Genomic DNA, 24,920 nt, shown 5'->3' on the forward strand with positions numbered 1-24,920 from the left:
AAAGATGGATAAATTTGACTTCATTAAAATTAATTTTGTTCACTCAAAGATGCCCTTAAAAGAGTAAAAAAGCGAGTCACAAACTTTGAAAAGATATTTGCAATTCATGCATCCAATCAAGGGCTCAAATCCAGAAGTATGTATGTGTATATATATATATCAGACAACCCACTTTAAGAATGAACAAGAGACTTGAGCAGACACTTTATAAAGGAGGGTATTAGAATGGTTACTAAATACATGAAAAAATAATATTCAACCAGAGATGGTCTCATCTCAACCAAATAATGTTCTTACCAGAGAAATTGAAATAACGTGATTAGTATATCATGACACATACACCAAGATGGCTACAATTAGCCAAGATGGCTGCAACATACAAAGTTAATAAAAATGAGAGAATTTTAACTCTCTTATATTGATGGAGAGAATATATATTGGTACAAGATTTTTGAAACAATGTTTGGCTAAGTTGACTAAGCTGAATACACATCTATGCCACAGAGATTATACCGTGAAGGCTAAACAACAGAAATGAGTGTTGTGTCCACATGTATTTATTTATGATAGCCAAACTTCCGTTATCTACATAATGATGGGAAGGAATGAACTACTGACACATAACAACATGGATGAATCTTGCAGACATAATATTGACTTAAAGAAATCACAGAAGTACCTATTGCATGGTTCCATTTATATAAAGTTCAAAACAGGCTAATCTAATCTATGCCACAAGTCAAAACAGTGATTATCCTTTGAAGGTACTGAATAGGGAAGGCTTGAGAGAACCTTCTGGAACGCTGTGAAAATCATCAAGCTATACCCTTAACAATTGTGTACTTTACTGTAATAAGCTACACCTCAATAACATTTCCTCTTCCTTGTCTTTTGTTATGTGACAGTCTTTGAATTTTCTTCCTATTCTTTTATGGTCTTTCAAGCTCCACTATCTTCTTTTCCCTCATTTTGCACAAAATTCTTTCCACAATTCCCTTGGGTTTTTTTTTTTTGTTTGTTTGTTTTGTTTTGTTTTGTTTTGTTTTTTCTTGCTACAATATGTGTCTTGGTCATCTTACTTGTGGCCTCACCTGTTTGCTCTATGTAGGGGACCCTCACCCATATATCTTTTGCTCCAGTCTACCTCCTCCCATGGGTCATAGAACTGATGGGGACATCTTTTATAGCACTCACCGCCATATGCCTCAGTCCCCTCAATGGTATCCCCTTCGGTTGTTGTCCAGCCTGTGCTTCAATTTCCTTGATGATGAGGCAATCACCTCAATGCCAAAGTGCTGTCCAGGGAGCCCTTACCTTGACTTGGACTGTGCCTTTCCCTCGTATCTGTCCCTTGGTTCTTACATCTAGCTCTTTCCTGTTACTAGTCAAGTCTGAATCCTCTTTGACAAGATACAAGGAGTCTTCCCTGCTTTTCCTTTTCTTCAAGTCAAGCATTCAAAGCTCCTTCAAACTTTTCCCCAAACCATGGTCACACTTTTTATTTCTCTCCTCTTCTGGTCAGACCCCAATTTTATCATCTAAGTATGGCACTCAGAATTAAATAGAAGAGTTCAGGGTGATCTGACTTCTCTAGACCATCATCCCCTTCATTGTAGACGCTCTTTTCTGGATATATTGTTATCCATTTATCTGTGTTGGTGCTCCAACTGCCTGTTGGATTTCTCAACCTGGAGAAACCTCAGACTTGAGAACCTAATACTCACGTTTTGCAAAAATGAAGCAATAGCACACCTACTTAGAGCAGTGATTCCTCTATCTTATTAAGGCCAGTGGGTCAGGTTGCTTTCTTCCCACACAGGCAATCAGACTTAAGCTTAGCTTTACTAACCCTGAGGGCAGCTGTCAATACTTTCTTACATTTTCTATTCTTCCTTACATTCTCTGTTTGCATATGTGGATTGGGAGAGGGGACTGCTTATCCTGATGCAGATTATGGGTTTGTTCCTATTCATTTTTCAACTGGTATTGAACTTCTCTGCTTAGACTCACCTTATCTAAAAATATAATAATTGTGTACCTGCCCACACTAGCCCCTTCTCCTGACTTCCTTATCCTCTGGGTGTCTGTAATGGACGATGCTTCCTTGTATTTGGCATAAGAGCTCTTGTGTCTGGTGCCTTCTTTCCAAGTTGAAGTTTATAGTTCCCTAACTCAGTTCTTGATTATCTGCCCTAAGTTGTCCTTCTACCTCCAGCATCCACGGAGACAGAGATTTCAGGGGCTCCCGCAGGTTTACCTCATGCAAGGAAGCCCTCCCCTGAGTTCATACCTTGGCCTGACTTACCTTTCCCTCCTAACCCTGTTCCCCTGGGGCCAGCCTGGATTCTCATGCCTTTGCCTCCATGCATCTGCTTTTAGCCAAGCGGTTCTGTCTAAACTAAATGCTTTTCCTCATGCTCCCCCAGTTGAATCTGCACCCATCTTTACCTCCCCTTCAGATGCCTACATCTAAAAACAGATCCCTCTTTGTGTCCTTACAGTGTCCATCTTAGACCTGGAACAAAATTCAGCAAATGTGTGTTAAATTGAATAAATACATGGGTTCCTTGCCCCTTTGATTAATCGGCAGAATAGAAATAAAAATAGTTGAAAATTACCATGGATGTATATGTGTTCCTAGAAATATTAGTCATTTCTTTAAAAAAAAAAGATTTTATTGGGACGCATGGGTAGCTCAGTGGTTGAGTGTCTCCCTCCAGCTCAGGACGTGATCCCAGAGTTCTGGGTTCAAGTCCCACATCGGGCTCCCTGCAGTGGGCCTGTTTCTCCTTCTGCCTGTGTCTGCCTCTATATCTGTGTGTCTCATGAATAAATAAATAAAATCTTTTAAAAAATAAAATAAAAATAAATTTTATTTATTTATTTATTCATAAAAGACACAGGGAGAGGCAGACATAGGCAGAGGGAAAAGCAGGCTTCCTGCAGGGAGCCCAATGTGGGACTCAATCCCAAGACCTCAGGATCACACCCTGAGCCGAAGGCAGATGCTCAGCCACTGGGCCACCCAGGAGTCCTGAAATACTAGTCATTTTTGAAGATGAGAAAAGGTTTCTAAAATAGTAAACGTATTTATAAGAATATTATTCAAAATAATTTGTGGACCTTCCTTAATTTAATCAAATGTACTTAAACAAAAGTCAAGGTTTTAGATTGTTGGAGGTCAACAAAATTCTTAGCTTGTCCTTTGAAAGAAGACATTCCAGAAGGGAAATAAAATGATGGACCTGTAAAGAAGATATGCCTCACACATGGATGTGAGTACATAGAAGTGAGGAAAACTTCATGTAGTCACGGCACCTGGCCTCTGGGGGAAAAATCGAGATCACTGGATAAGGAAAATTAGCCAGTGTGTCCATTTTGAAATGATCTGAAGTAATTTGAATGTTCTCCGTTGCACAGAAGACTTTGGGAAGGTCATAAAAATATATCAGATCGAATCCTGGTTTTTCACATGTACTCTAATATTTACCAAAAACTGTTAGCAAAAAATATTTCTCCAATTGTTGATATTCCTAGAACTGTCACCAAGAGATGTTCTATTGGGAAATTTACTATTCTTGTGCAAATATCAGCATTTGAAATGACCTTCAGTACAACCAGGGCCTTTAGTCTACTTTTATTATATTGTGCCCTTTTCAGACAAGAAATGGGTAAGGGATGGAGTCTTCTAAACTTCCTGGAAATGTGGATGTTTGAGAATCACCCCATAATTCCTATCTTAATTCCTTCCCTCTCTCCCCTATCAGTTTTTCTCGGACACTGTTGTATGGTTAGGGTAGGTCAGGGAGACAAGATCCCCTTTAGGGTCAAGGCCAGAACATAGGACAGAGTCAACTTAACAGTATGAGCTGAAAGAGAGAAAGAGAGAGAGAGACTACTCATTGTAGGTAGAGGAACTGTGCTGGGAGGGTCTTCAGAGATTTCCTCTACCAGAGGGGAAACTGGACTTCTGGGTGCTCTCTTTTGCTTTGCTTTTAGATTCCACCTGTCAGGAATAGCCATCCACATCAATTTAGCCAATTCTTATTTCAGCACAAGATTTACATTTGTCAAAGGCATGAGAGGAATATATAATATGTTTAAACATAGAATATGCTATGCACTAATCAAATACGGCCTGATGTCTCAAAGTGTTATTTTCCATGAAGATTTAAATGAGCCAAATTCATCTTGGTCTTCAGAGAGAATCATGCGGATCACACAAAATCGTGATAATGATAATACAGTGCAGTAATCCATGCAGTGAAAAAGGCATATAAAGTAAGATGCATGAAGGAAGTGCAGTGAGGACTCCAGGAAGTGAGGGATACATGTGTTCAGGAACTCTGAGCAGACTTGGAGCGTGATGGCAAGGAACAGCAGATGGGGCAATGGTGAGTAATGAGGCAAAGATGAATCTGGGTTTTGCCACTGACCAGCTGATGGTGCTGACCATGAGCACCTCTTCCAGCTATAAAATGAGAATTAAATGCTGCCCACTTCATAAAGCTGCTGTGATGGTTAAAGGGAGTCACATGAAATGTACTTAACACAGTGCTTTGCCCGTAATAAATTAGTACTAAATGCCAGCAATTGCCTGCTATAGTTTGAGAGGATCTTAAAGGATGGACAGGATTGTAGCAAGATAGCTGTAGACAGTAAGGTGTTTGGGGCTGAGCAGCCACTGTGTCTGTGTGTGTCTCTGTGTGTAAAGTGCACCAGACAAGGGATAGGGGATATCCATGTGGCGTTAGTGACCAGTAAGGTTTTGAAGGCTATTCCATAAGGAAATGCTGTCCAGTAGAAATATAATGTGATGGGGCACCTGGTTGGCTCATTTCGTTAGGCATCTGCCTTCAGCTCAGATCATGATCTCAGAGTCCTGGGAGAGAGCCCTGAGTTGGGCTCCCTGCTCAGCGGGGAGTCTACCTCTCCCTCCCTCTCTGCCCCCACCGTGCTCATGCTCTCTCTATCTCAAATAGATAAAATCTTTTTTAAAGGATTTTATTTATTTATTCATGAGAGACCGAAAGAGAGCAACAAAGACATAGGCAGAGGGAGAGGGAGAAGCAGGCTCCCCAAAGGGAGCCCAACTTGGGACTCGATCTCAGGACCCTGGGATCACGACCTGAGCAAAGGCAGACCCTCAATCTCTGAACCACCCAGGCGCCCAATAAAATCTTTTTAAAAAGAAATATTATGGAACTTGGCCACAGTAACTTCTTGCAAGATAAATCTATGAAGGCACGGAAAACAAAAGGAAAAGTGAACTATTGAGACTTAATCAAGATAAAAAGCTTCTGCACAGCAAAGGAAACAGTCAACAAAACTAAAAGACAACCTACAGAATGGGAGAAGATATTTGCAAATGACATATCAGATAAAGGGCTAGTATCCAAGATCTAGAAAAACCTTATCAAACTCAACATCCAAGAAACAAAAAATCCAATCTGAAATGGGCAGAAGACATGAACAGAAATTTCCCCAAAGAAAACCTACACATGCCCAACAAGCACATGAGAAAATGCTCCGCATCACTTGCCATCAGGGAAATGCAGATCAAAACCACAATGAGATACCACCTCACACCAGTGAGAATGGGGAAAATTAACAAGACAGGAAACAACAAATGTTGGAGAGGATGTGGAGAAAGGGGAACCTCTTGCACTGTTGGTGGGAATGTGAACTGGTGCAGCCACTCTGGAAAACTGTGTGGAGGTTCCTCAAGAAGTTAAAAATAGAACTACCCTATGACCCAGCAATTGAATTATTGGGGATTTACCCTAAAGATACAGATGCAGTGAAAATCCAGGACACCTGCACCCCAACGTTCATAGCAGCAATGTCCACAACAGCCAAACTGTGGAAGGAGCCTCGGTGTCCATCGAAAGATGAATGGATAAAGAAGATGTGGTCTATGTACACAATGGAATATTCCTCAGCCATTAGAAACGACGAATACCCACCATTTGCTTCAACCTGGATGGAACTGGAGGGTATTATGCTGAGTGAAGTAAGTCAATCGGAGAAGGACAAACAGTGTATGGTCTCACTTATTTGGGGAATATGAAAATTAGTGAAGGGAATATAAGGAAAGGAGAAGAAATGAATGGGAGATATCAGAAAGGGACACAGAACATAAAGACATCTAACTCTGGGAAATGAACAAGGGGTGGTGTTAGGGGAGGTGGGCAGGGAGTTGGGGCGACTGGGTGATGGGCACTGAGGGGGGCACTTGGGATGAGCACTGGTATTATGCTATATGTTGGCAAGTTGAACTCCAATAAAAAAAATAAAAAATAGGGATCCCTGGGTGGTGCAGCAGTTTAGCGCCTGCCTTTGGCCCAGGGCGCGATCCTGGAGACCCGGGATCGAATCCCACATCGGGCTCCCAGTGCATGGAGCCTGCTTCTCCCTCTGCCTGTGTCTCTGCCTCTCTCTCTCTCTCTCTCTCTCTCTCTCTCTATCATAAATAAATAAAAAAAATTAAAAAAAAATAAAAAATAAATTTAAAAATTTTAAAAATTAAAAAAAAAAAAGAAATAGTGAAAGGTATTTAAGGGAGAGGAGGGGAACTGAGTGGGAAAAATTAGGGAGAAAAACCACAAGAGACTCCTAACTGGGAATCAAACAAAGGGTTGTGGAAGGGGAGGTGGGTGGAGGGTTGGGGTAGCTGCGTGAGGGGCTCTGAGGAGGGCACTCCATGGGATGAGCACTGGGTGTTATAGTGTATGTTGGAAAATTGAATTTGAATCTTAAAAAATGTAAAAAAAAAGAAAAGAAAGAAAGAAAGAAAAAGAAGAAAGAAAGAAAGAAAGAAAGAAAGAAAGAAAGAAAGAACGAAAGAACTATCATGTGAACCAAACTTGTCATTTAAAATTTTGTAGTAGGGGATCCCTGGGTGGCTCAGTGGTTAAGCATCTGCCTTTGGCCCAGTGCGTGATCCTGGAGTCCCGGGATCGAGTCCTGCGTCAGGCTCCCTGCATGGAGCCTGCTTCTCCCTCTGCCTGTGTCTCTGCCTCTCTCTCTCTCTCATGAATAAATAAATAAAGTCTTTAAAAATAAAATAAATAAAATAAAATTTTGTAGTAGTTATATTTTAAAATGTTTTTAAAAATAGGTGAAATTAATTTTAATAACATATTTTCTTTAATATGTCAGTTTCAACATGTGAGCAATGTAAACATTTTTTAATGAAGTGTTTTCCTTTTTTTTACTAAGTCTTCAAAACTTGGTGTGTATTTTCTACTTAAACACATCTGAATTCAGACTCCCCACATTATAGGCGATCAATAGCCATGCAGGCCTAGTGGGTGCTGTGTTGTACAGCCTGGACATACGAGGTCTTACTCTGATAACAGTAACACAGTTATCTTTGCAGTCTTTCTCTCTGTCCTCCTCCCTAAAAAGAGAGATGGCGCTGCCTTTCTCCAATACAGTTAATTTAAGGAAATAGAAAAGAGAGGGAGAAAACACGCTCCAGGTCACCATCTTTCACAGCTGACCTAATCCTGAGATATTCAGTAATAAAAGCTCTTTGGTTAAAGAATTTTGGGAGATACCGACACAGAAGTTAACCCTTCCAGATTATATTCACATAGAGGCTCTTGAAATCTTGCAACAACAACAAAAACAACAAAAAAAACCTGTTTTACTTTGTGTAACTCCATGTTTCCCAGTTCATTAGGATTATAGAATAATGTTTTCTTTTAACACTTTGGTAATATTGTTTGGCAGCCTGTTTTCTTCAATCTGCTTTTACCTTGAGGATTTCAGTTTTTAAATACTTCATAAAGGCTTTAGAGCCTCCAATGAATATCGGGTGTGTGCAATCACACCAAATAGATGCTTAACCAATATTTGTTTAATTAATGAATAGTGGTGATCAAGATACTCTCCCATAAATTTAGCTTTTTCCACAGAGCAATGAAATTAAAACTTAAGGCAATTTAAAGTTGTCAAGGTGAAAAACACTTTAGTCTTCCCTAAGAGAAAATCTGGTCGGCTTGGCAACCAATGTAAGTTTGAAATGAATTTGCATTTGTTTTAGGAACACCACCATGTTAAAGTTCAATGACCAAGTGAGAACAGAAGCCCTTTGCTGAGGGAATGCCTCTGTACAACCAACACAGCAAGGGTGGGACAGCTTCCCAGGCCTTTCCAGCTACTTCACCCCCACCAATGAGAAGTGTTCAGTTATACTTTTCTGATACACAGATGATCTCTATATGGCTGGTGTCTTATGTTTCTGTATGTAAGATTTTATAACATATATCCTATATGTCCACCATTAGCTCAGTTCAATATCTATACTTCTTAGGTTTGGTGAGTTACTTTATTTTTCTAAGTCAAAAGCCCTTTGGAAGTTGGCTAATAGCATTTTGCTTGGCAGATGTTTTCCCCCAGAGGCTCAAAACGCTTTGTCTAAGCACTTAGGGATGCTACTGCAGCAACATTAGTGAAAATTGAATATTGGCTGCAACATTTAATTCTATTTTGCCCAGGTGGTGAGGGCACCAGATACCTAAAACCATGGGCTAATGTTCCAAGCATGGTAACTGAGACACCATAGTGACAGCAAATCTCCTTCTTCCAATGGCCAGATGTGTTTGTCAACCTCCCTAGTACATTATTTTGTTAAATCAAAATTGGAAATTTGGCCAGAATGCTAGAACTCAATCAACAGTATTAATGCAGATTCCTACCTAAGGCTCCATATTGTATGATGCAGGATGGTGCATGAGCAAAGAAAAAATTAAGACCAGCACCCCTGAGCTACACATGTTGAAACAAGTCATTAAGTTTGAAGAGTGGTAAGTTTGGAGGTCCACAATGTAATCATTTAAAAGTTTTTCAAATGGATGAATACATAGGCATATGCGCACACTAGAGGGAAATATATATGAGGTTGGCCTTTCCTGTTTTGTTGAATGAAAGATTTAGATTATAAAGATTTTCAAAATGGGCATCTGTAAGTATGGATTTATTCTCAGGAGTTCACACATCCTCTTTGGGAATTTTTGAAATATCTATATATTCTGAGGATAGTGTTTATTAGTTAGCTATCCTAGGTCATCTAAGGCAGTGTTTTTAAACTGTGGGTCATGACTCCCTAAGAGATTGTGAAATGGAATGTTGGGCACCTCCAGCCTTGTTGGGTTTTTTTTAAAGGTTTATTTATTTATTTGTTGGAAAGAGAGACAGAGAGTACATGCTAGTTGGGGGGAGGAGCAGAGGGAGAGAATCTCCAGCAGACTCCATTGAGCCCGGTGTGGAGCTTGATCCCACAACCCATGTCATGACCTGTACCAAAACCAAGAGTCAGATGCATAACCGACTGCACCACCCAGGGGCCAGTAGTTCCACTAGAGAAATGTGGAGGGAGAATGCAGACAGTGGCAAAGAGACTGGGATAATTTGAATTGTGTGAGCATTCCACTTGCCATTCCACTCTGTGAGTGAATGGTCTGGAGTCAGCATGATTTGGGACCGGTGACTGCTGTTTCCCCAGGTGATCCATTTCTGGGTACTTCCCATTACTGCAAGCCTCTCCACACAACAAACTGCATGTAAAGATAATTCGTTTTCTTTTTGCTTTTTAATCTTATTTTTTTATAATTTTATTTTATTTTTTTTTTTTATAATTTTATTTTTTAATTTTAATTCCAGTAGTTAACACACAAGTGTTATACTAGTTTCAGATGTACAGTAGAGTGATCCAACAATTCTATATGTATATGTACACATATATATATTCATCATACACACACACACACACACACACACACCATATCTTTATCCATTCGTCTATTGATGGACATCTGGGCTGCTTCCATAGTTTGGCTCTTGTAAATAATGCTGCTATAAACATAGGAATGCATGTATCCTTTTGAGTTACTGTTTTTGTATTTTTTTGGGTAAATACCTGGTTCAATTCCTGGGTCAGAGGGTAGCTACATTTTTAACTTTCTGAGGCACCTCCATACTGTTTTCCACTGTTGCTGCACCACTTTGCCTTCCCACCGACACTGCACGAGGGTTCCTTTTTCTCCACATCCTCTCCAATACTTGTTGTTTCTTGTGTTGTTAATTTTAGCCATTCTGACAGGTGTGAGGTTATACCTCATTGTAGTTGTGATTTGCATTTCCATGATGATGAGTGATGTTGAGCATCTCTTCATGTGTCTTGTTGGTTTTCCGTATGTCTTTCGAAGAAATGGAAACAGCTCCATTTTTTTTTAAGTGAAAGAGTATTTTGGAGTTTTAGAAATCTGAGCATTGGCATGGGGATTTAGAGAACATCCTGGTAGAAAAAGGCCCTCTTTAGGTACCTGGCCCAGAGGTGGGAATGAAGGCCAGAAAAGGAAGGGAAGGCCATTCAATGTTCTCCCAGCTGTCATTGCAGCATCCTTCCAGAACTCAACAAGATGAGTCCTCTATGCGGTTGTTCACAACATTATTAAATTGCTTCCAAAACTCTAAACAGCTGATTCTGTGTGTTGTAGATGGAAACAAGAGATCCAGACTTCTGAACTACTGGAAAAGAGAAAATGTGCAAGCCCTTTGGGACTCTGGGGAGGCCAGGGCTGAACTGAAGACAAAGAGGAAGGCAGGGACATGCTGGTGTGAAGGGTATGTAACATCAAGATTATAAGACCCAGCGATTTTTCCTGATTTCCAGGTTCCACTGAGCTGTCATAGAGATTGTGTGCTCCAGCTTGGTTATGTTGGTGTGGGTGTGACTTCTCTGACAGGGGCAGCTGCTTACCTGATTCCAGGTATCTGAGGGATTCAGTGTATGCTGCATTGGCCACATAAACCTGGATGGTTATGGAGAACATAAACTATAGCTGCTCCCATCTATGGGGCATGGACTGACTATGTGCCAGGTGAGGCTTTAAGCACTTTAATGGATTAATTCATTGAATTCCCACACCACCACCATGAAGCAGGCATGGCTATTGTCTCCATCTTAGAAATGGGGCCACCAAGGAGCACAGAGAAGCTGGTTGCTTACTGAGGGGACATTGAGATGGTGAGACCTCATCCCAACATGAAAGCCTTACTCTCTCTGCTCTCTCCCTTTCTCATACATTTCTTCCTAACCCTACTTTTTACTCTCTCCCTCTCTCTTTCTCTCTCTCTCTCTCTCTCTCTCTCTTTTTTTTATAGGATTGTAGGTGTCTCCATATGACAGGGAATTAGAACCAGAGGGATGTCAGTATACATCACTGGCAGATCTTATTTTCCCAAAATGGCCACAACAATATTGCTTAGGACCTTGCCATGCTCCCTCAGACAGGGAAGTCTACTTTCCCTCTCCTGGAGTCTTGGTAGAACTCAATGACAGAGAGAAGGTAGCAGAAGTGACACAGAGTGACTTCAAAGCCAGATCATCAAAGATAACATGGCTTGTACCAGGTTCTCTCATTCTTTAGCCACCCTTGTCTTTGATACCAGCCACTGTTGGCCATTCCCACAGAAAGGCAATGTGGCGGGGTTCCAGCCACCAGCCCCACCTAAGGCCATGCTGATATGTGACTGAGACTTTGGGTGGCTCTAGTTCCCAGCCTTGGAGCTGCCCCCAGGGATGCCAAGTAGAACAGAGACAAGTTGTCCATAATGAACTGTTCCTGTTCAGCCCTGCCCCTATAGCAGATTCATGAGTAGCATTAACATTGTCATCATTTTGCACTGTCTCACACTCACTACAATACCATTTAAGGTAGATGGCATTACACTCATTTACAAGTAAGGAAATAGGGGCCCATTTTGATTATGTGACTCACCCAGAGCCACACACTGAGCTGGGATTTGAATCCAGGTCTACTCTACCCAAGCTTGTGAGATCCTCCACTGCCCAGCTGTCTTTTCTTCTGGATCAAGAGCTGGGGCCTTTGACACAGCTGCTTTCAGAGAAAAATTTGGCATAAGAGGACAAGACAGTAAAACAAGAGAAGTAGCTTTACATGATCTTGTTGTGACTCTGTTTCCTTAATTTGAATCTCAGATAAATGCTGCCAGTCCTTAGACCTAAGGACGATCTCTCAGAAAGTCAGCTATCTTCTTTCCATGAGCTTAGATTCCATGGGATCTGCTCGTGTCACATGAGATACTTTTCCATATCATGTAAAGTAAAGTCATTTGTATGACCAGATACTTCTATATCACCAACATTGCTATTTTTTGTTTGACTTCTGGCTGCATGAGGCCAGGGATTGGCCTGTCTCCTGTTTCTTCCTTGCCTCATGTTTACTAGCACAGATTCTGACTCCCAGCAGACCATGAATAAAAGGCATGGGAAATAAATATCACAGAGCATCAAATATGAATTATCTTGGGATGCATGGGTGGCTCAGCGGTTAAGTGTCTGCCTTTGGCTCAGGTAGTGATTCCTCGGTCCTGGGATCGAGTCCCACATTGGGCTCCCTGTGGGGAGCCTGCTTCTCCCTCTGCCTGTGTCTCTGCCACTCTCTCTCTATGTCTCTCATGAATAAATAAATAAAGTCTTTAAAAAATATATGAATTTCCTTGACGATGATGACAGTAGGGTAAGGAAGTACAAAATTCCAGATATAAATACCGACATCTTATCTTGCTGTGAAAGATTTGTGTTTTGAAGTCAGAGGTTTCCTTTTCACTTCCATTGTCTTTCCTGTTAGGTAAAACATCTTCATGTTTGACTTCTATAAAAAAAATAACTTCAGTGAAATGCAACAGTCAATTAACAATAGCAGGAACTGGCAGGGCTCTGAGACACTATTTCACTGTGTTGTTTATCCAAGTGGAAAATATTTTCAGAAGTGCAAAACTGGGGAATTGATTTGGGTGCAAATGTTGAAATATGACATGTGGCTTCTGGTTTCACTCTGGGCAGCCTTTACTCATAGGAATGGTGGCACTTGTACTTGTGTCTTTCATCTTGTATTTAGTTATGTGCATGTCATTGCAGCTGCTCATGAACTGTGAATAGCTCTGATCTCTACCTTGCCCAGAATGTCCACTGTTTTACCCTACATTTAGTAGGTGTAGAGCTCCAATAATAATGGAGGTGGCAGCAGGACCAGAATATGAGGATTTTTTTATTATTATGAAGAATCAATAAATGCATGCAGAATATGAGGCAAGTTTAAGTCTTTAATCATATTTTTTATGGCCCAATTCATCAGTTAGCTTTTGCTGCCTTAAAAAAACCCACCACCACCACCACCCCATGCCAAAACATATTAGCTTAAAATGAAAGCATTGAGTTAGTTTAGGGTTCTACAGGGTGACAGTTTGGATCCGGCTCTGCTGGTCTGGCTGACTCAGCTGGGCTGACACATGCATCTTCTATCAGCTGCCAGGTAGGACAGTGGCCTCACCTGGGATAACTCACCTTTGTTCTGCGTGTATCTCATTGCCTCCCCCCTTTCCCACCATACATTAAGGATCCAAGAGAACTAATACATAATACACCTGGCTTCTTGAGGCCAAGGCTTGGAAGGACACAGGGTCACATCTGCCAGGTTCTATTGGCCAAAGCAGGTCATAGGCCAATCCAGATTCAGGAGAAGAGGAACAGACTCCAGCCCTTGATGGGAGGAACTGCAAAGCTGTCTTGCAAAGGGCAGGCATATAGGAAGGGTGGAGAACTGTGGTCATCTTTGCAACCCACAACACCACGTGAAGTGCCAGTATTGTGCCGAGGGAATTAACAATATTACAATAGAGAATGGTTGAGAGGAAACCACGTGCATTGACTGACAACTTATGAGAAAAGTGGCAGTGAGCTGAGAAGAGAGGACAGCAGGAAGAAGCTGAGATGGACACAGGCCATTTATTTCTCTGTTCCCTCCCGCCCAGCCCTGTAAAAGGGGGATTGAGAGGGAGGTGCGTGTCAGAGTGCAGGGGCCCAGTTGGTAGGAAAGGCTCTTTGCTTTCGCTGTTCCCTGCCCTCCCATTAGCAACTGGGGGGTGGCAGGTGATGAAGGTGTTGCTCTCTCGTGTCTCCCTAGAGGGAGCCAGCAGAGAGGGAGGGGGAAGGGTCAAAGGATCGGTCTCCTGAAATCTCTTTGTTCCTATGGAATTTCAGGAGGGCTTCAGCTTATGAACACGGCCTCATGAAACTACTATCGAGTTCACTGTCGCATTTCATCGTCACAACAGCTCCATAAGGATGGGATCATTTTTATTTTCACTTTACAGATGGGAAAACTGAGTGCTATGTGGTTAAGTAGCTTGTCCTGGATCGCACTTGGACAGTGACAAGATGGGGTTCAAAGCCAGACTGTGTGATGGCTTCCGTGGTGCACTTGGCTGAGCCCCCGAACCCTGCGATGCCAACATGGCCTGCGGGTTTGACAGAAATGGTGGCCCCAAAAGAGATGTGATCAGAGCACATGGGGCGTACCCCCTTCCCTTCCCCTGGCCTCTGTCTGGATCTCGGACTGAGGAGCATGCTATAGAGGGGTAGGGCTGGTGGGATGACATCACGAGTGGAGAATTTGGCAAGCAGCAAGTAAGCAGCTACCTTTGGGAAGATCCCCACCTCCCCCTTGAGGAAGCATTTTCGAGCCCAACTGGGTGATCCGTCTCCATCTCCTGGCTGAGTTCCAAGGCCCTAGAGGTGCAGTTTGAGTGCTCTATTTTGTGGTACCCAGAGGGTGCTCTGGTAGGGTCTAGAGCAAGCTTGCTTCTGCTCACCAGGCCAGAATCGTCAGGCCAGCACAGAGCCCATCTGAAACAGCTCCTCTGCAAACACGTCTCATGCGTTGGCCGGCACACGGAGGAGCTGACTCGTATCTTCCACTGGCCCCACTCGTATGTTCTCCAGTTCTCAGGCTTCTCCTCCCTCCAGGCTACAGAATCTCACAAATTAAATATAATCAGTGGAGAATGCCTGTTTTCCCTCTTGCTCTCCTGGCTCACTGTTTAAAAGCTCGTGCTGCCATCCACTGGCTAAAAATTTTAAAGTGGTTTTGTGAAGAATTTCCCTCTTTTCTTGTCACTGTTTTTTCTTTTTTGTATTTTCCTCAATCCTGCTGGTTCTTTCCAACATGCAGAAGCAGCTTAGAAGCCTGATAGTAATAAGGATGAGTGAGTCTTGTTGGAAAGAGTAGCATTTCTTTAAGGCTTACTATGAGTCAGGTCCTTTTCTAGGTACATGACCTGTTCTTTCCTCACACATCCCTGAGAGTTAGAGAGGCACTGTCTTTGTCCCCATTTTACAGATGAGAAAATGGAGAGTGGTGAAGTCGTCTGTGTGTCACAATGCCTGGAACATTCGAGGGCTTGATGATTAGTTTTTTCGTGTCAAAATGAGCCATATCTTAGCTTCAGTCAAGAATTTGTGTGCAATGATGCTTGGACACACAGTGAAGGAGCAGGTGGGATTGGGAAGGGTGGGAGGCCATCGGGATGTGACCATGAACGGGTGACAGTGAGTAGCTGAGGCTCAATCCCAAAAGGGTTCTGTGACAGATGGTATAGGATGGATACATCTTGGAATTATCTGCCAAGGGAACAGAAGCTGAGGGATTCTTGGAGAAATCATGGGGATCTTTTTAAAGTAATTTTGGACTTCATCCTTGTATCCTGCATGTTGCCATCCATTTGTCCAGGGAAGGAAACCGGGAAAAGCTATTGTGCGTTATCCCCCTTGGCTTCCCATACTTCCCCCTTTGTTCTCTGCCTCAGCTGTCACTTGTAGCATACCACCCCCAAACTCAGTGGAAAATTGATAATATTAATTAATAATACTTAGCTCATGCAACTAAAGGTTGGCTGGGGTTTGGCTTATCTGGGTTGAGCTTAGCTGTTTGGCTTGCTTCCGGCATAGGTCCAGCTAGGCCTGACTTCTTTTGGCTGAGATATAGGTTCAAACCTGTTCTACCGGAGTGCATTCTAAGTTATGCTTGTGGGCAGGTGCTTCCTGAAGAAGGCTCTTCTCATGACTAGACAGAGGCACAGGGGTGCAAGTGGAAACCCAAGAGGCCTCTTAACAGAGACTTCTGTATTATCTTATTGAGTAAAGGAAGTCACATGTCCAAACTCAAGTTAAGAGGCAGAAAGGTATATCCTGCCTTTACTGGGAAAGTTTCTACTACTCGCCTTGGCTTAGAATCAATAAGGCACTCTACTGTGCTTCCTTTGCCTGCCTCTAAACTGTACAAATACAATGTGAAATTTAAAAGTTTTGCCAGTGCCACTTTTAGTTATCACTTTGGGCAAAATCCCAAATCTTATAATTTGTTACTAATGGGAGATGACATGATTATTAAAAGCTGTGCACCCTAAGGTTCCAGAAGCCTCTTTGGCAGTCTCAGACCTCAGCTGGGGATTGTTGCCTTATCTTGTACTGTGACTGCTCATCCCGGACTCACAAAGTGTTTGGAGTCCTTGAGCTCTTCTGTCCCAGTTACAATTTGTACCACCTGGCCAGCTGCCTCAAATGGTGAGACCTAGCATCTGCCCCTACCAGTTGCTCAAGCTCAGAATGAAATAAGAGGAGCAAGTGGAATGATTAAGTTGTCAGTTATATTGATGTGTGTATTTTCCTACATTTTAGGAGAAGGCTGGAATCCTGTAAGAATCTCATTTCTCTGCTTTTCTCAGTACCTTGGCTCTCTCATCTGGCATGACTACAATTTGGCTGGAAGGAGAAGAGGCAGAGCTTTTATGTTGGTTGGAATTTGCAGCCATAAATATACAGGACTTTTTCCAAGTTAGCATGGAAAAGACTTGCCGTGTTATGCTTTCTGTGAGTTATAAGTCATAAAGCATATGCTCAGGGTGGCTTGACTGTTGTGTTCTTGGCCCTGTGAAGAAGGTCTGCAGAAAAAAACCTAAGCCCTGAATGATTAAACGTCTTTGCAAATACTCATAAGTTATTTATACTGTGTCCACATACTGGGCAAGCAAGTGAACGCAGGCCTTAATGCTAATGTATTAGCCATGGCACCTTATTTGTCCCTTTAGAGCGTTCGGATTAATCCATTTGTGAAATCATGTGCCTCATTAATACTAAATCAAAATGCCTGTGAACTTAGTGGTTTGTTTCTGTCTTTATAAATGCACAAGGGTGGAGCAGAGGGTACCAGTTATGGGAGCCAATTACTAAGTGTCATTTCTTAGTGGGAAGGATGGTGGGGGCAGTGGGTAAATGAGACAGGGAAGAGAAAGCAGTTGTGTTAATGGGCAGATTCCCACTGTGGGCAAGGAGGGGCTCTGTCCTGTGGGTTTGCTCTGGGATATGATTCTACCTCAACTCAGAGTTGCTTCACCAAGTTGTGAGGTCACTGGAGTATTCTATCCACTTCTTTTGGTGAGGACCATTTCAGAGGGTAGTAACTCCCTGGTCTTCTGGTCTACCCAGTGGTGAGTCAGGTACGCTACTGTCAGGATCTTCAGCAAGAGTGCCACTGATACTTGCTGTGGAAACTCTAGACTTGTAGGAGGATAGTAGGTGCTGAGGGGCTATGGGTGAGGCACTGTCAGCATCTGCTACAGGGCACTTCACAGATTTTCAGGAAAGGAAGAAGGGGATTTGTAGCTTTTGAAACCAAGCACAGCAGAAGCTAAATACCTCAAAGGCCTTTGGGCTGAATGAGGAAAGGTGAATATTCTTTTGCATGGCTATTTATTTACATTTTGGCACAGCCATATAATGAAACATTATACAACCACTAACAAAAGACGGAGAGCTAATGAGCTGATATGAAACTCTTTTCAAGTTATAGTTTTGAGCAGGAAAAAAGCACAGTGTGGAACAATATGTAGAATATGCTGGGTTGGGGATCCCTGGGTGGCTCAGCGGTTTAGTGCCTGCCTTTGGCCCAGGGCACAATCCTGGAGTCCCAGGATCGAGTCCCACGTCAGGCTCCCAGCATGGAGCTTGCTTCTCTCTCTGCCTTGTGTCTCTGCCTCTCTCTCTCTCTCTGTCTATCACGAATAAATAAATAAAATCTTTTTTTTAAATTTTATTTATTTATTTATGATAGTCACACACACACACACAGAGAGAGAGAGAGAGAGAGGCAGAGACATAGGCAGAGGGAGAAGCAGGCTCCATGCACCGGGAGCCCAACGTGGGACTCGATACCGGGTCTCCAGGATCGCGCCCTGGGCCAAAGGCAGGCGCCAAACCGCTGCGCCACCCAGGGATCCCACGAATAAATAAATAAAATCTTAAAAAAAAAAAAAGAATACGCTGGGTTTTTCATGCAAACACTTTTATTGGTTTATAATTTACATGTCATAAAACTCACCCATTTCAAATATATAAGTGTGTTTGGGTAAATATATAGTTTTCTAGAAATCCCATGTAAATGGAATCATACAATATGTAGACTTTTATGTCTGACTTTCACTCAGCATAATGTTACTAAAATTATTCACATCATAGTATATGTCAATAGTTTGTTTCCTTTTTACTGTGGAATAGCATTTCATTGTATAGATATATCACTTTTTGTTTATTCTACAGCTGATATATATTTGGTTTGTGTTTAGTTTTATTATTCTGAACAATGCTCCTTAGGAACATCCACATGTAGTCTTTTTATTTAAAGATTCTATTTATTTATTCATGAGAGACACAGAGAGAGAGGCAGAGACACAGGCAGAGGGAGAAGCAGGCTCCTTGCAAGGAGCCCGATGTGGGATTCGATCCCAGGACTCCAGTATCACACCCTGAGCCGAGGGCAGACGCTCAATTGCTGAGCCACCCAGGTGTCCCCACATGTAGTCTTTATGTGGACATATATTTTAATTTATCTTGGGTAGGTCCTTAACCAGCAAAATTTCTGGAACATGTGGTAAGTACATGTATAGTTTTTTAAGGAATACCAAACTGGTTTCCAAAGAGACTGTACCATTTAGTTGCATTCCTGCCAGCACTGCATGGGGGGCCAGTTTCTCCATATCCTCACCAACAACTGCTATTGTCAATCTCTCTGATATTAGTCATTCTGATAGAAGTGTAGTAGCATCTTATTTTGGGTTTAGCCTTTCCTAGTGACTAATGATGTCAACCGTCTTTTCATGTGCTTATTTTCCATTCATCTATCTTCTTTGGGGAACTGTCTGCTCAAATATTCTCTCATTTTTGTTTCTCTTCTTATTGATTAAAAAGGGTTCTGGACTGTTGTAAATTTTTCTGTAAGGTCAATATTATTTCCAAATAGAAAGTTAAAAAAAGAAAAATCCTATACCCCCATCAGTGTTCCTATGCCCCATCAGAATGGTATACTCAGGAATTGTTCCATGGTGTTTCATCTTCAGGAAAAAAAATTAAAGGGAAGGGAGAGATCAAATTTTCAAGCTTCTGCCAGAAAGTCATTGGTAAAAACACAATGGATCTTTATTAAATCAAGACATACTTCCTTGACTACTTTTTTCTGTAAGTGGGAAATTGGTGATTTACAAATGTCCAGATGTTAGATAAAGGAGAAACATGAGCAAGCTTATTATTATCTTTCTTTCTTCTGTCCCTACAGAAGTTACTCAGCTTCCTCACCCTTTTCCCTCCGTGTATGGGTAAGAGACACTTGTGATATGTCCTCCTGCCAGTGTAGAGCCAGACCCTGGGAGCAGAGGAAAGAGCAGAGGTAGTCCACGCATGGGTGTGGGAACTTGTGCGTTCCCCAGCGGTGCTCCCACACTCTCTCCATGCTGACCCTGATTGCTCACAGCCAGTGCATCCATGGAGTTGCCTCTCTTTCACTTCCCACCAAATCCACTACTTCTACAATTTCTCACATGACAAAAGTGAACTAAAGACATTCCATAGCCAAATGTATTGAGTTCAAACAGAAATTAATGGGCCAGTTACTGCCGCCTTCAGCCCAGGGCGTGATCCTGGAGACCTGGGATCGAGTCCTATCAGGCTCCCTGCATGGAGCCTGCTTCTCCCTCTGCCTGTGTCTCTGTCTCTCTCTCTCTCTCTCTCTCTCTCACTCTCTCTCTCTCTCTCTCAATCTCTCTCTCTCTGCCTCTCATGAATAAATAAATAAAATATTTAAAAAATATATGGGCCAGTTACCTAATAGCAGATGATGTAAAGAACAATGAGATGCAACAGAAAAATATTCCAGTCCACCTGCCATCTCCTTGACTTTCAGCAGGTTGACTTGTACTTCCTGGCTTTCAGTTTTTCAAATATTTACTGTGTACCAACTCTCCATTCTTTCATTTATTCATTGAATCTTTAGGAAATCCTACTATGCATCAGACACTTTGTGTGGCTAGAGGGGGTTAGTAATAAGCCATCATGACAAAGTGTTTCCACCAGAGTTTCCCACCCTAGTGGGAAACATAAGCAAGTAAATATGCAACGTATGTCAGGTTATAATAAACATTACAAAATGAAATGAAATGCAATCAGGATGTGGAGACAGATCGGTTCATAAAAATTCTGGAAAGATGTACTACAAAGGATTAATAGAGCTAATCATTTAAATTTATGTATTTTAGAATTTATTTTCGAACTTTCCTATAACAAACTTGTGTTGCTTTTGTAATAAAAAGGTTATTCTAAAATTGCAGAAAAATATGAGATTTGAATGTCTACATGGTTAATCAGATCACTTGTATCCTAGTTTTATACCAAAAGTATTGAGAAAAGTCAACTGGAAAATAACACATAGTCTTTATTATCTGGGGGTGTGGTTTCCGCATACATTAGGAATTTTGATATCTGGAAATACAAGTTACGAAGGCTTGAACCAGGCTGTTTGCTGGAGGCCCAGCTCCATGGAACAGATGCCAGCATGTTTGGTATGTGGGGGGGGGGGGGTGGTGATCACACCGTTGGTTCCTCCTTCCTTCCTCTCTGCTTTCTCTCATGTCAGAGTTCCACATGCCTGGACTCTGCCTTTTCATTGGTTGCTGCCACTTCCCAAAGGGCTGACATTTTAGTTTGTAACATCACACTTAGATCATAACAACCACTGGCGATAATAGTGTGGTCACACCACGCCCCCACCCAAGACACCCACCCAAAAACCTTCCTGCCCTACACTGTCAAATCATTTGATTTCTGGTCCATACCAATTTCAAAATCCATTTGGCCATCTCTGGTGCCAGAATAAATTAAATCCTATCCAAATATGAACTTCATCTTATGTTTTGTATACTTGATCATGTTTTCTTGTAACTAATTCAGATTCATATTTATCTACTTAAGCACTGACAAAGAAACTCAAAATTTATGCCTACACAGATTATTCATTGGCTTATATACTTCTAAGTCTAAACTCTATGGCTCTTCTCATAGCTTCTAGTAATTTCCATTGTTTCAAAGTGATTGATCCAAATAGCTTAGAGGCTTGTTTTTTGTTTCTCTGTTTACTTGCTTATTGATTAGGCTCTTAGGGATCCCAACCTTCACTCCCTTATTTTGTATTCCTAGGTAACTCCTTACTGAAAAATCAAATAATGCTGCTACAGAGAATGCTTATAGTAATGAGGCAAGAATTTTATCTACAAAGATAAAGTGTACTTTAAGAAAAGTTAACATCTTAAAGCTTGATAGTATTTAACAAAAATTGAAGAAGATGTCTAAAGGACTATTTGAGATTGAATGAAGAATAATAGTTCCTTTTTTCTCGTAACAAATATCAAGTTCACTAAAAATAATTCATTTCTTTTTATGCAACTACTTTATGCATTATGCTAGTTCCATTTTGCCATAAGTAGATTTATTAGGCCTTGTTTTGAAAATCTGCCCTCTTTTTCCTTCTTTGGATTTTGAAAAAGCAGAAGTTACACTGACATGCTCAGTGTGATATTTGCTGATGTGTGAGTGTGTGTGTGTGGTTTTAATTTTTGTTGTTTTTTTTTTCTTCCTCAACCTTTTCTTTTAGTTAATGTGAATCATATTATATTTTCCACTCCTGACCACTATGATTCATGGCCATCTATTTCCTCCGGAGCTCACTGGCTCCACAGAGTCCTCTGAGAAACTGATGAGTCACCACCAAGCAAGGCACCTTGCGTGCCCCTGGACAGCATCTGCTCCAACAACTATGTCTTTTAGAGGAAGATGAAAGCCGCTATAGCATCTTCCTTTGGGGAAGTAATAGGGCATTAATTCAGGGGTTTGTATGCACTCCTGGGTTCATCTTTACAATTTTATGGATAGACACGTTGGATATTATAGAAGACAAATGTCTCATTTGTTTAAGAAGCTTTTCAGGCATACTTCTGGCCTCAGGGACCAAATACAAGAGTTGGTCATGGCCCCTTGCCCATAGCACCTGTATATAGTGTTTTTTGGATGGGTTGAGTCTTAATATATTAATGCAGTTTTGAAAAAGTTGGAATAGATTCATTTATGTCAAACATATTTTTATCTAACCCACTTGGGTCTAACTTTAGAAAGTTTCAACCCAAGGATTTTTCTCTGTTGGTCAGGCCTGTGAAGACACTCCTAAAGTCAGACCTTAATCATAGCAATTATTGTTTTTAGGTTTTGACTTGCATTTATCATTGCTGATTGACAGTTTGTGGCTACCTATCAGCAGGATACCATTGTGATTTTATCTCCACTTGATACCACCTGACATAAGGGCACTAGGGCTGCTATCTCTGCAGTTGGAAGAACTTTAATTGTCTTAACCAGAGCAAAGCCTCTTTAAATGTAAGGAACTAGAACAGTTGAAGAGCAGGGACAACTGGTTAACCAGGTAGATAGGTTGAACACAGTGTCAGAAAGTCCATTTCTGGGTTCAGCCCTGGGTGGCATTGGGAAACTACTTTTGCCTTGGTAGGCCTTAGGCTTCCTATGAGTCCATTAGCATAGAGAATTAGAAGTGGAAATGCAACAGAAAATAGTGCACCCACACAAGGATTAGACATAGGTGACCTGTAATCAGAACTGGGTCACATGATAAAAAATCCTGACCATATATCAGATGAACGCAGAGAAATATATTTATATTTAAATTATATTTATATTTAACCTTTGCTGTAAAAAAAAATATTGCAGGTTCTATCTATTGAGACCACAGAGCTCTTGTCTGGATATTCCACTCTTGCCTGTCCTATTGATCATTTGGAATCTCTGGGGGGCATACAGAACATAGTCACCTTCCCATTTGGAATTAGAATCTAAGTATTGGCCTACTGTCAAAGATAGTTCTGGAGAGCCACATTGCACCCCAGCTCTGATGTTGGCCAGCAGTGAGAACCTGGGTAGGTCATTTAGCCTTTGAGCCTCATTTTCTTCATTGACAGAATTCATTTGGGGCCAGCTTTACCTGAAGGCTTTGGGTACTATATTGAAAATGGTTCTTTTTCTTTTTTAAAAAGATTTATTTATTTATTTGAGAAAGAAAGCAAGATAGAGAGTGAGCACCAAGCAGGAGGAAGAGCAGAGGGAGGGGGGAAAGCATACTCCCCGCTGAGCAGGAAGCCAGACCTGGGGCTCAATCTCAGGATGCCAAGATCATGACATAAGCCAAAGGAGACGCTTAACCAACTGAGTCACCCGGACGCCCCTTAGGAAGGGTTCTGAGGTACTCCATTGGGATATGTCACCACAACTGATTATCAGTGTCCATGATGCCAGGGAGAGACTAAGTCAGCTATCTGCCGTCCACACATTCAGTGATCCCTTACCTTCCTCCTGGTGCTAACAGCACTCTGAGATGTTGCGACTTCTGATAGGTCCAGAAGGCCATATTTGTTGCTAACTAGCTAGCCTTAACACTGCCCAGAAAACTTTAGAGGCCCAGAAACCCAGGCCACCACAAGGGGAGGCCCGGGCCTTAGATTGTTTGTCCTAATTGGATTCTGAGCTCGGTTTCCTGTGTAAACCACAGTGCCAGGACATCGCTCCACCCCAGGAGCTAGTGTCTGGTAGGAAACTGGAATACTCCCTGCTGTTTGGGGATTTGTAGGCCAAGGAAAATACACTCCTTTTTCCAAAGGTGCTTTGATTGGCTTAGAACTAGAAAGAAAGTGAATGGTCTCAAGTGGTGATTCCCATGGATGACAGGACTGCAGCTGGAGGTCCTGGGTGCCTGACCGGTCCCCTCCACCAACAACCAATTGAGTCAGGGCAACTCCGATAATCTGATTTTCATAAAGCTTTTTGTTTCAGTTTCCATTCCCGCTGCAGTGTTCTATTTTAATGATCTTGTAATTCTGGCTCTTACAGTAAGAAAGAGTTTGTTTCCATGTGAGTCAAATAATGTTTGTTCTCTCCAGCCTTTTATTTGTTTCATCTTTTAGACATTTTAGTGGAGCTTAATTTAGGGGACGAACTGGACATGTAATGAGCTGGTTCCAGAATATTGCTGTAGGCAGAATTGATGATGCTCGTTTGGAGGAACCCTCTGGCTTTCTACCTCTTATTTCATCCATGGCATACACTGGCCTTGCTGCATACCCCCTACAGGTCTCTGTCTCCACTGCCTGCCTGTGTCTGAGCTGCAGACTCATCTCTCTAACTCTCTCTTGGTCATCTCTGCTTTGAGGGCCCACTCCTCAAATTCGAGCTCAAAGTCGAGCTCTTTTGGTCCTCCCACTACACTGGCTATTTTCCTAGGTGCCATATTTTGGCGAATTGTACCACTCCACCAGTTTCTTAGAGCTGAAACCTGAATGTTGTCTTAGACACTTTTTCTTCTTCCTACTACCTGCATGTATTAAATCCTATACCCCCTAAATAGATCTCACATGCATCTATGCCCCACCCTTTATATTCATCTCACACATAGACTACCCTCACCTGGTTGGCTCTCACGTTGTCACTCTACTATTAAGAAGTATTCAGTGGTGCCTTGTCATCACCCACAGGGTCAAACCTAAGTGTGTTTGCATGGCCTACAAGACGCTTTTCTGTCCAGCCTCAGTTCCCCTTCCACAGAATATGTGGGGGCTCTTAGCAATAGTGAACAACACTGGATCTGTGGTTTCTCCAAAGCACAATGCCC

At 41.9% G+C, this 24,920-nt stretch overlaps 1 protein-coding gene across 3 annotated transcripts in view; it reads left to right on the forward strand.

Annotated features, from left to right (window-relative positions):
- RIN2 (Ras and Rab interactor 2) overlaps positions 1–24,920 on the forward strand; it is a 213,502-nt gene that overhangs the window by 32,073 nt on the left and 156,509 nt on the right. For all 3 annotated transcript variants that reach the window (XM_055344961.1, XM_055344968.1, XM_055345003.1), the window contains exon 2: positions 10,506–10,632. In XM_055344961.1, coding sequence (XP_055200936.1) covers positions 10,506–10,632 — 127 coding nt within the window. The remainder of the gene's footprint in view (positions 1–10,505; positions 10,633–24,920) is intronic.

The sequence above is a fragment of the Nyctereutes procyonoides genome, unplaced genomic scaffold (assembly GCF_905146905.1).
Source record: "Nyctereutes procyonoides isolate TBG_1078 unplaced genomic scaffold, NYPRO_anot_genome, whole genome shotgun sequence".
Classification (NCBI taxonomy): Eukaryota; Metazoa; Chordata; class Mammalia; order Carnivora; family Canidae; genus Nyctereutes; species Nyctereutes procyonoides.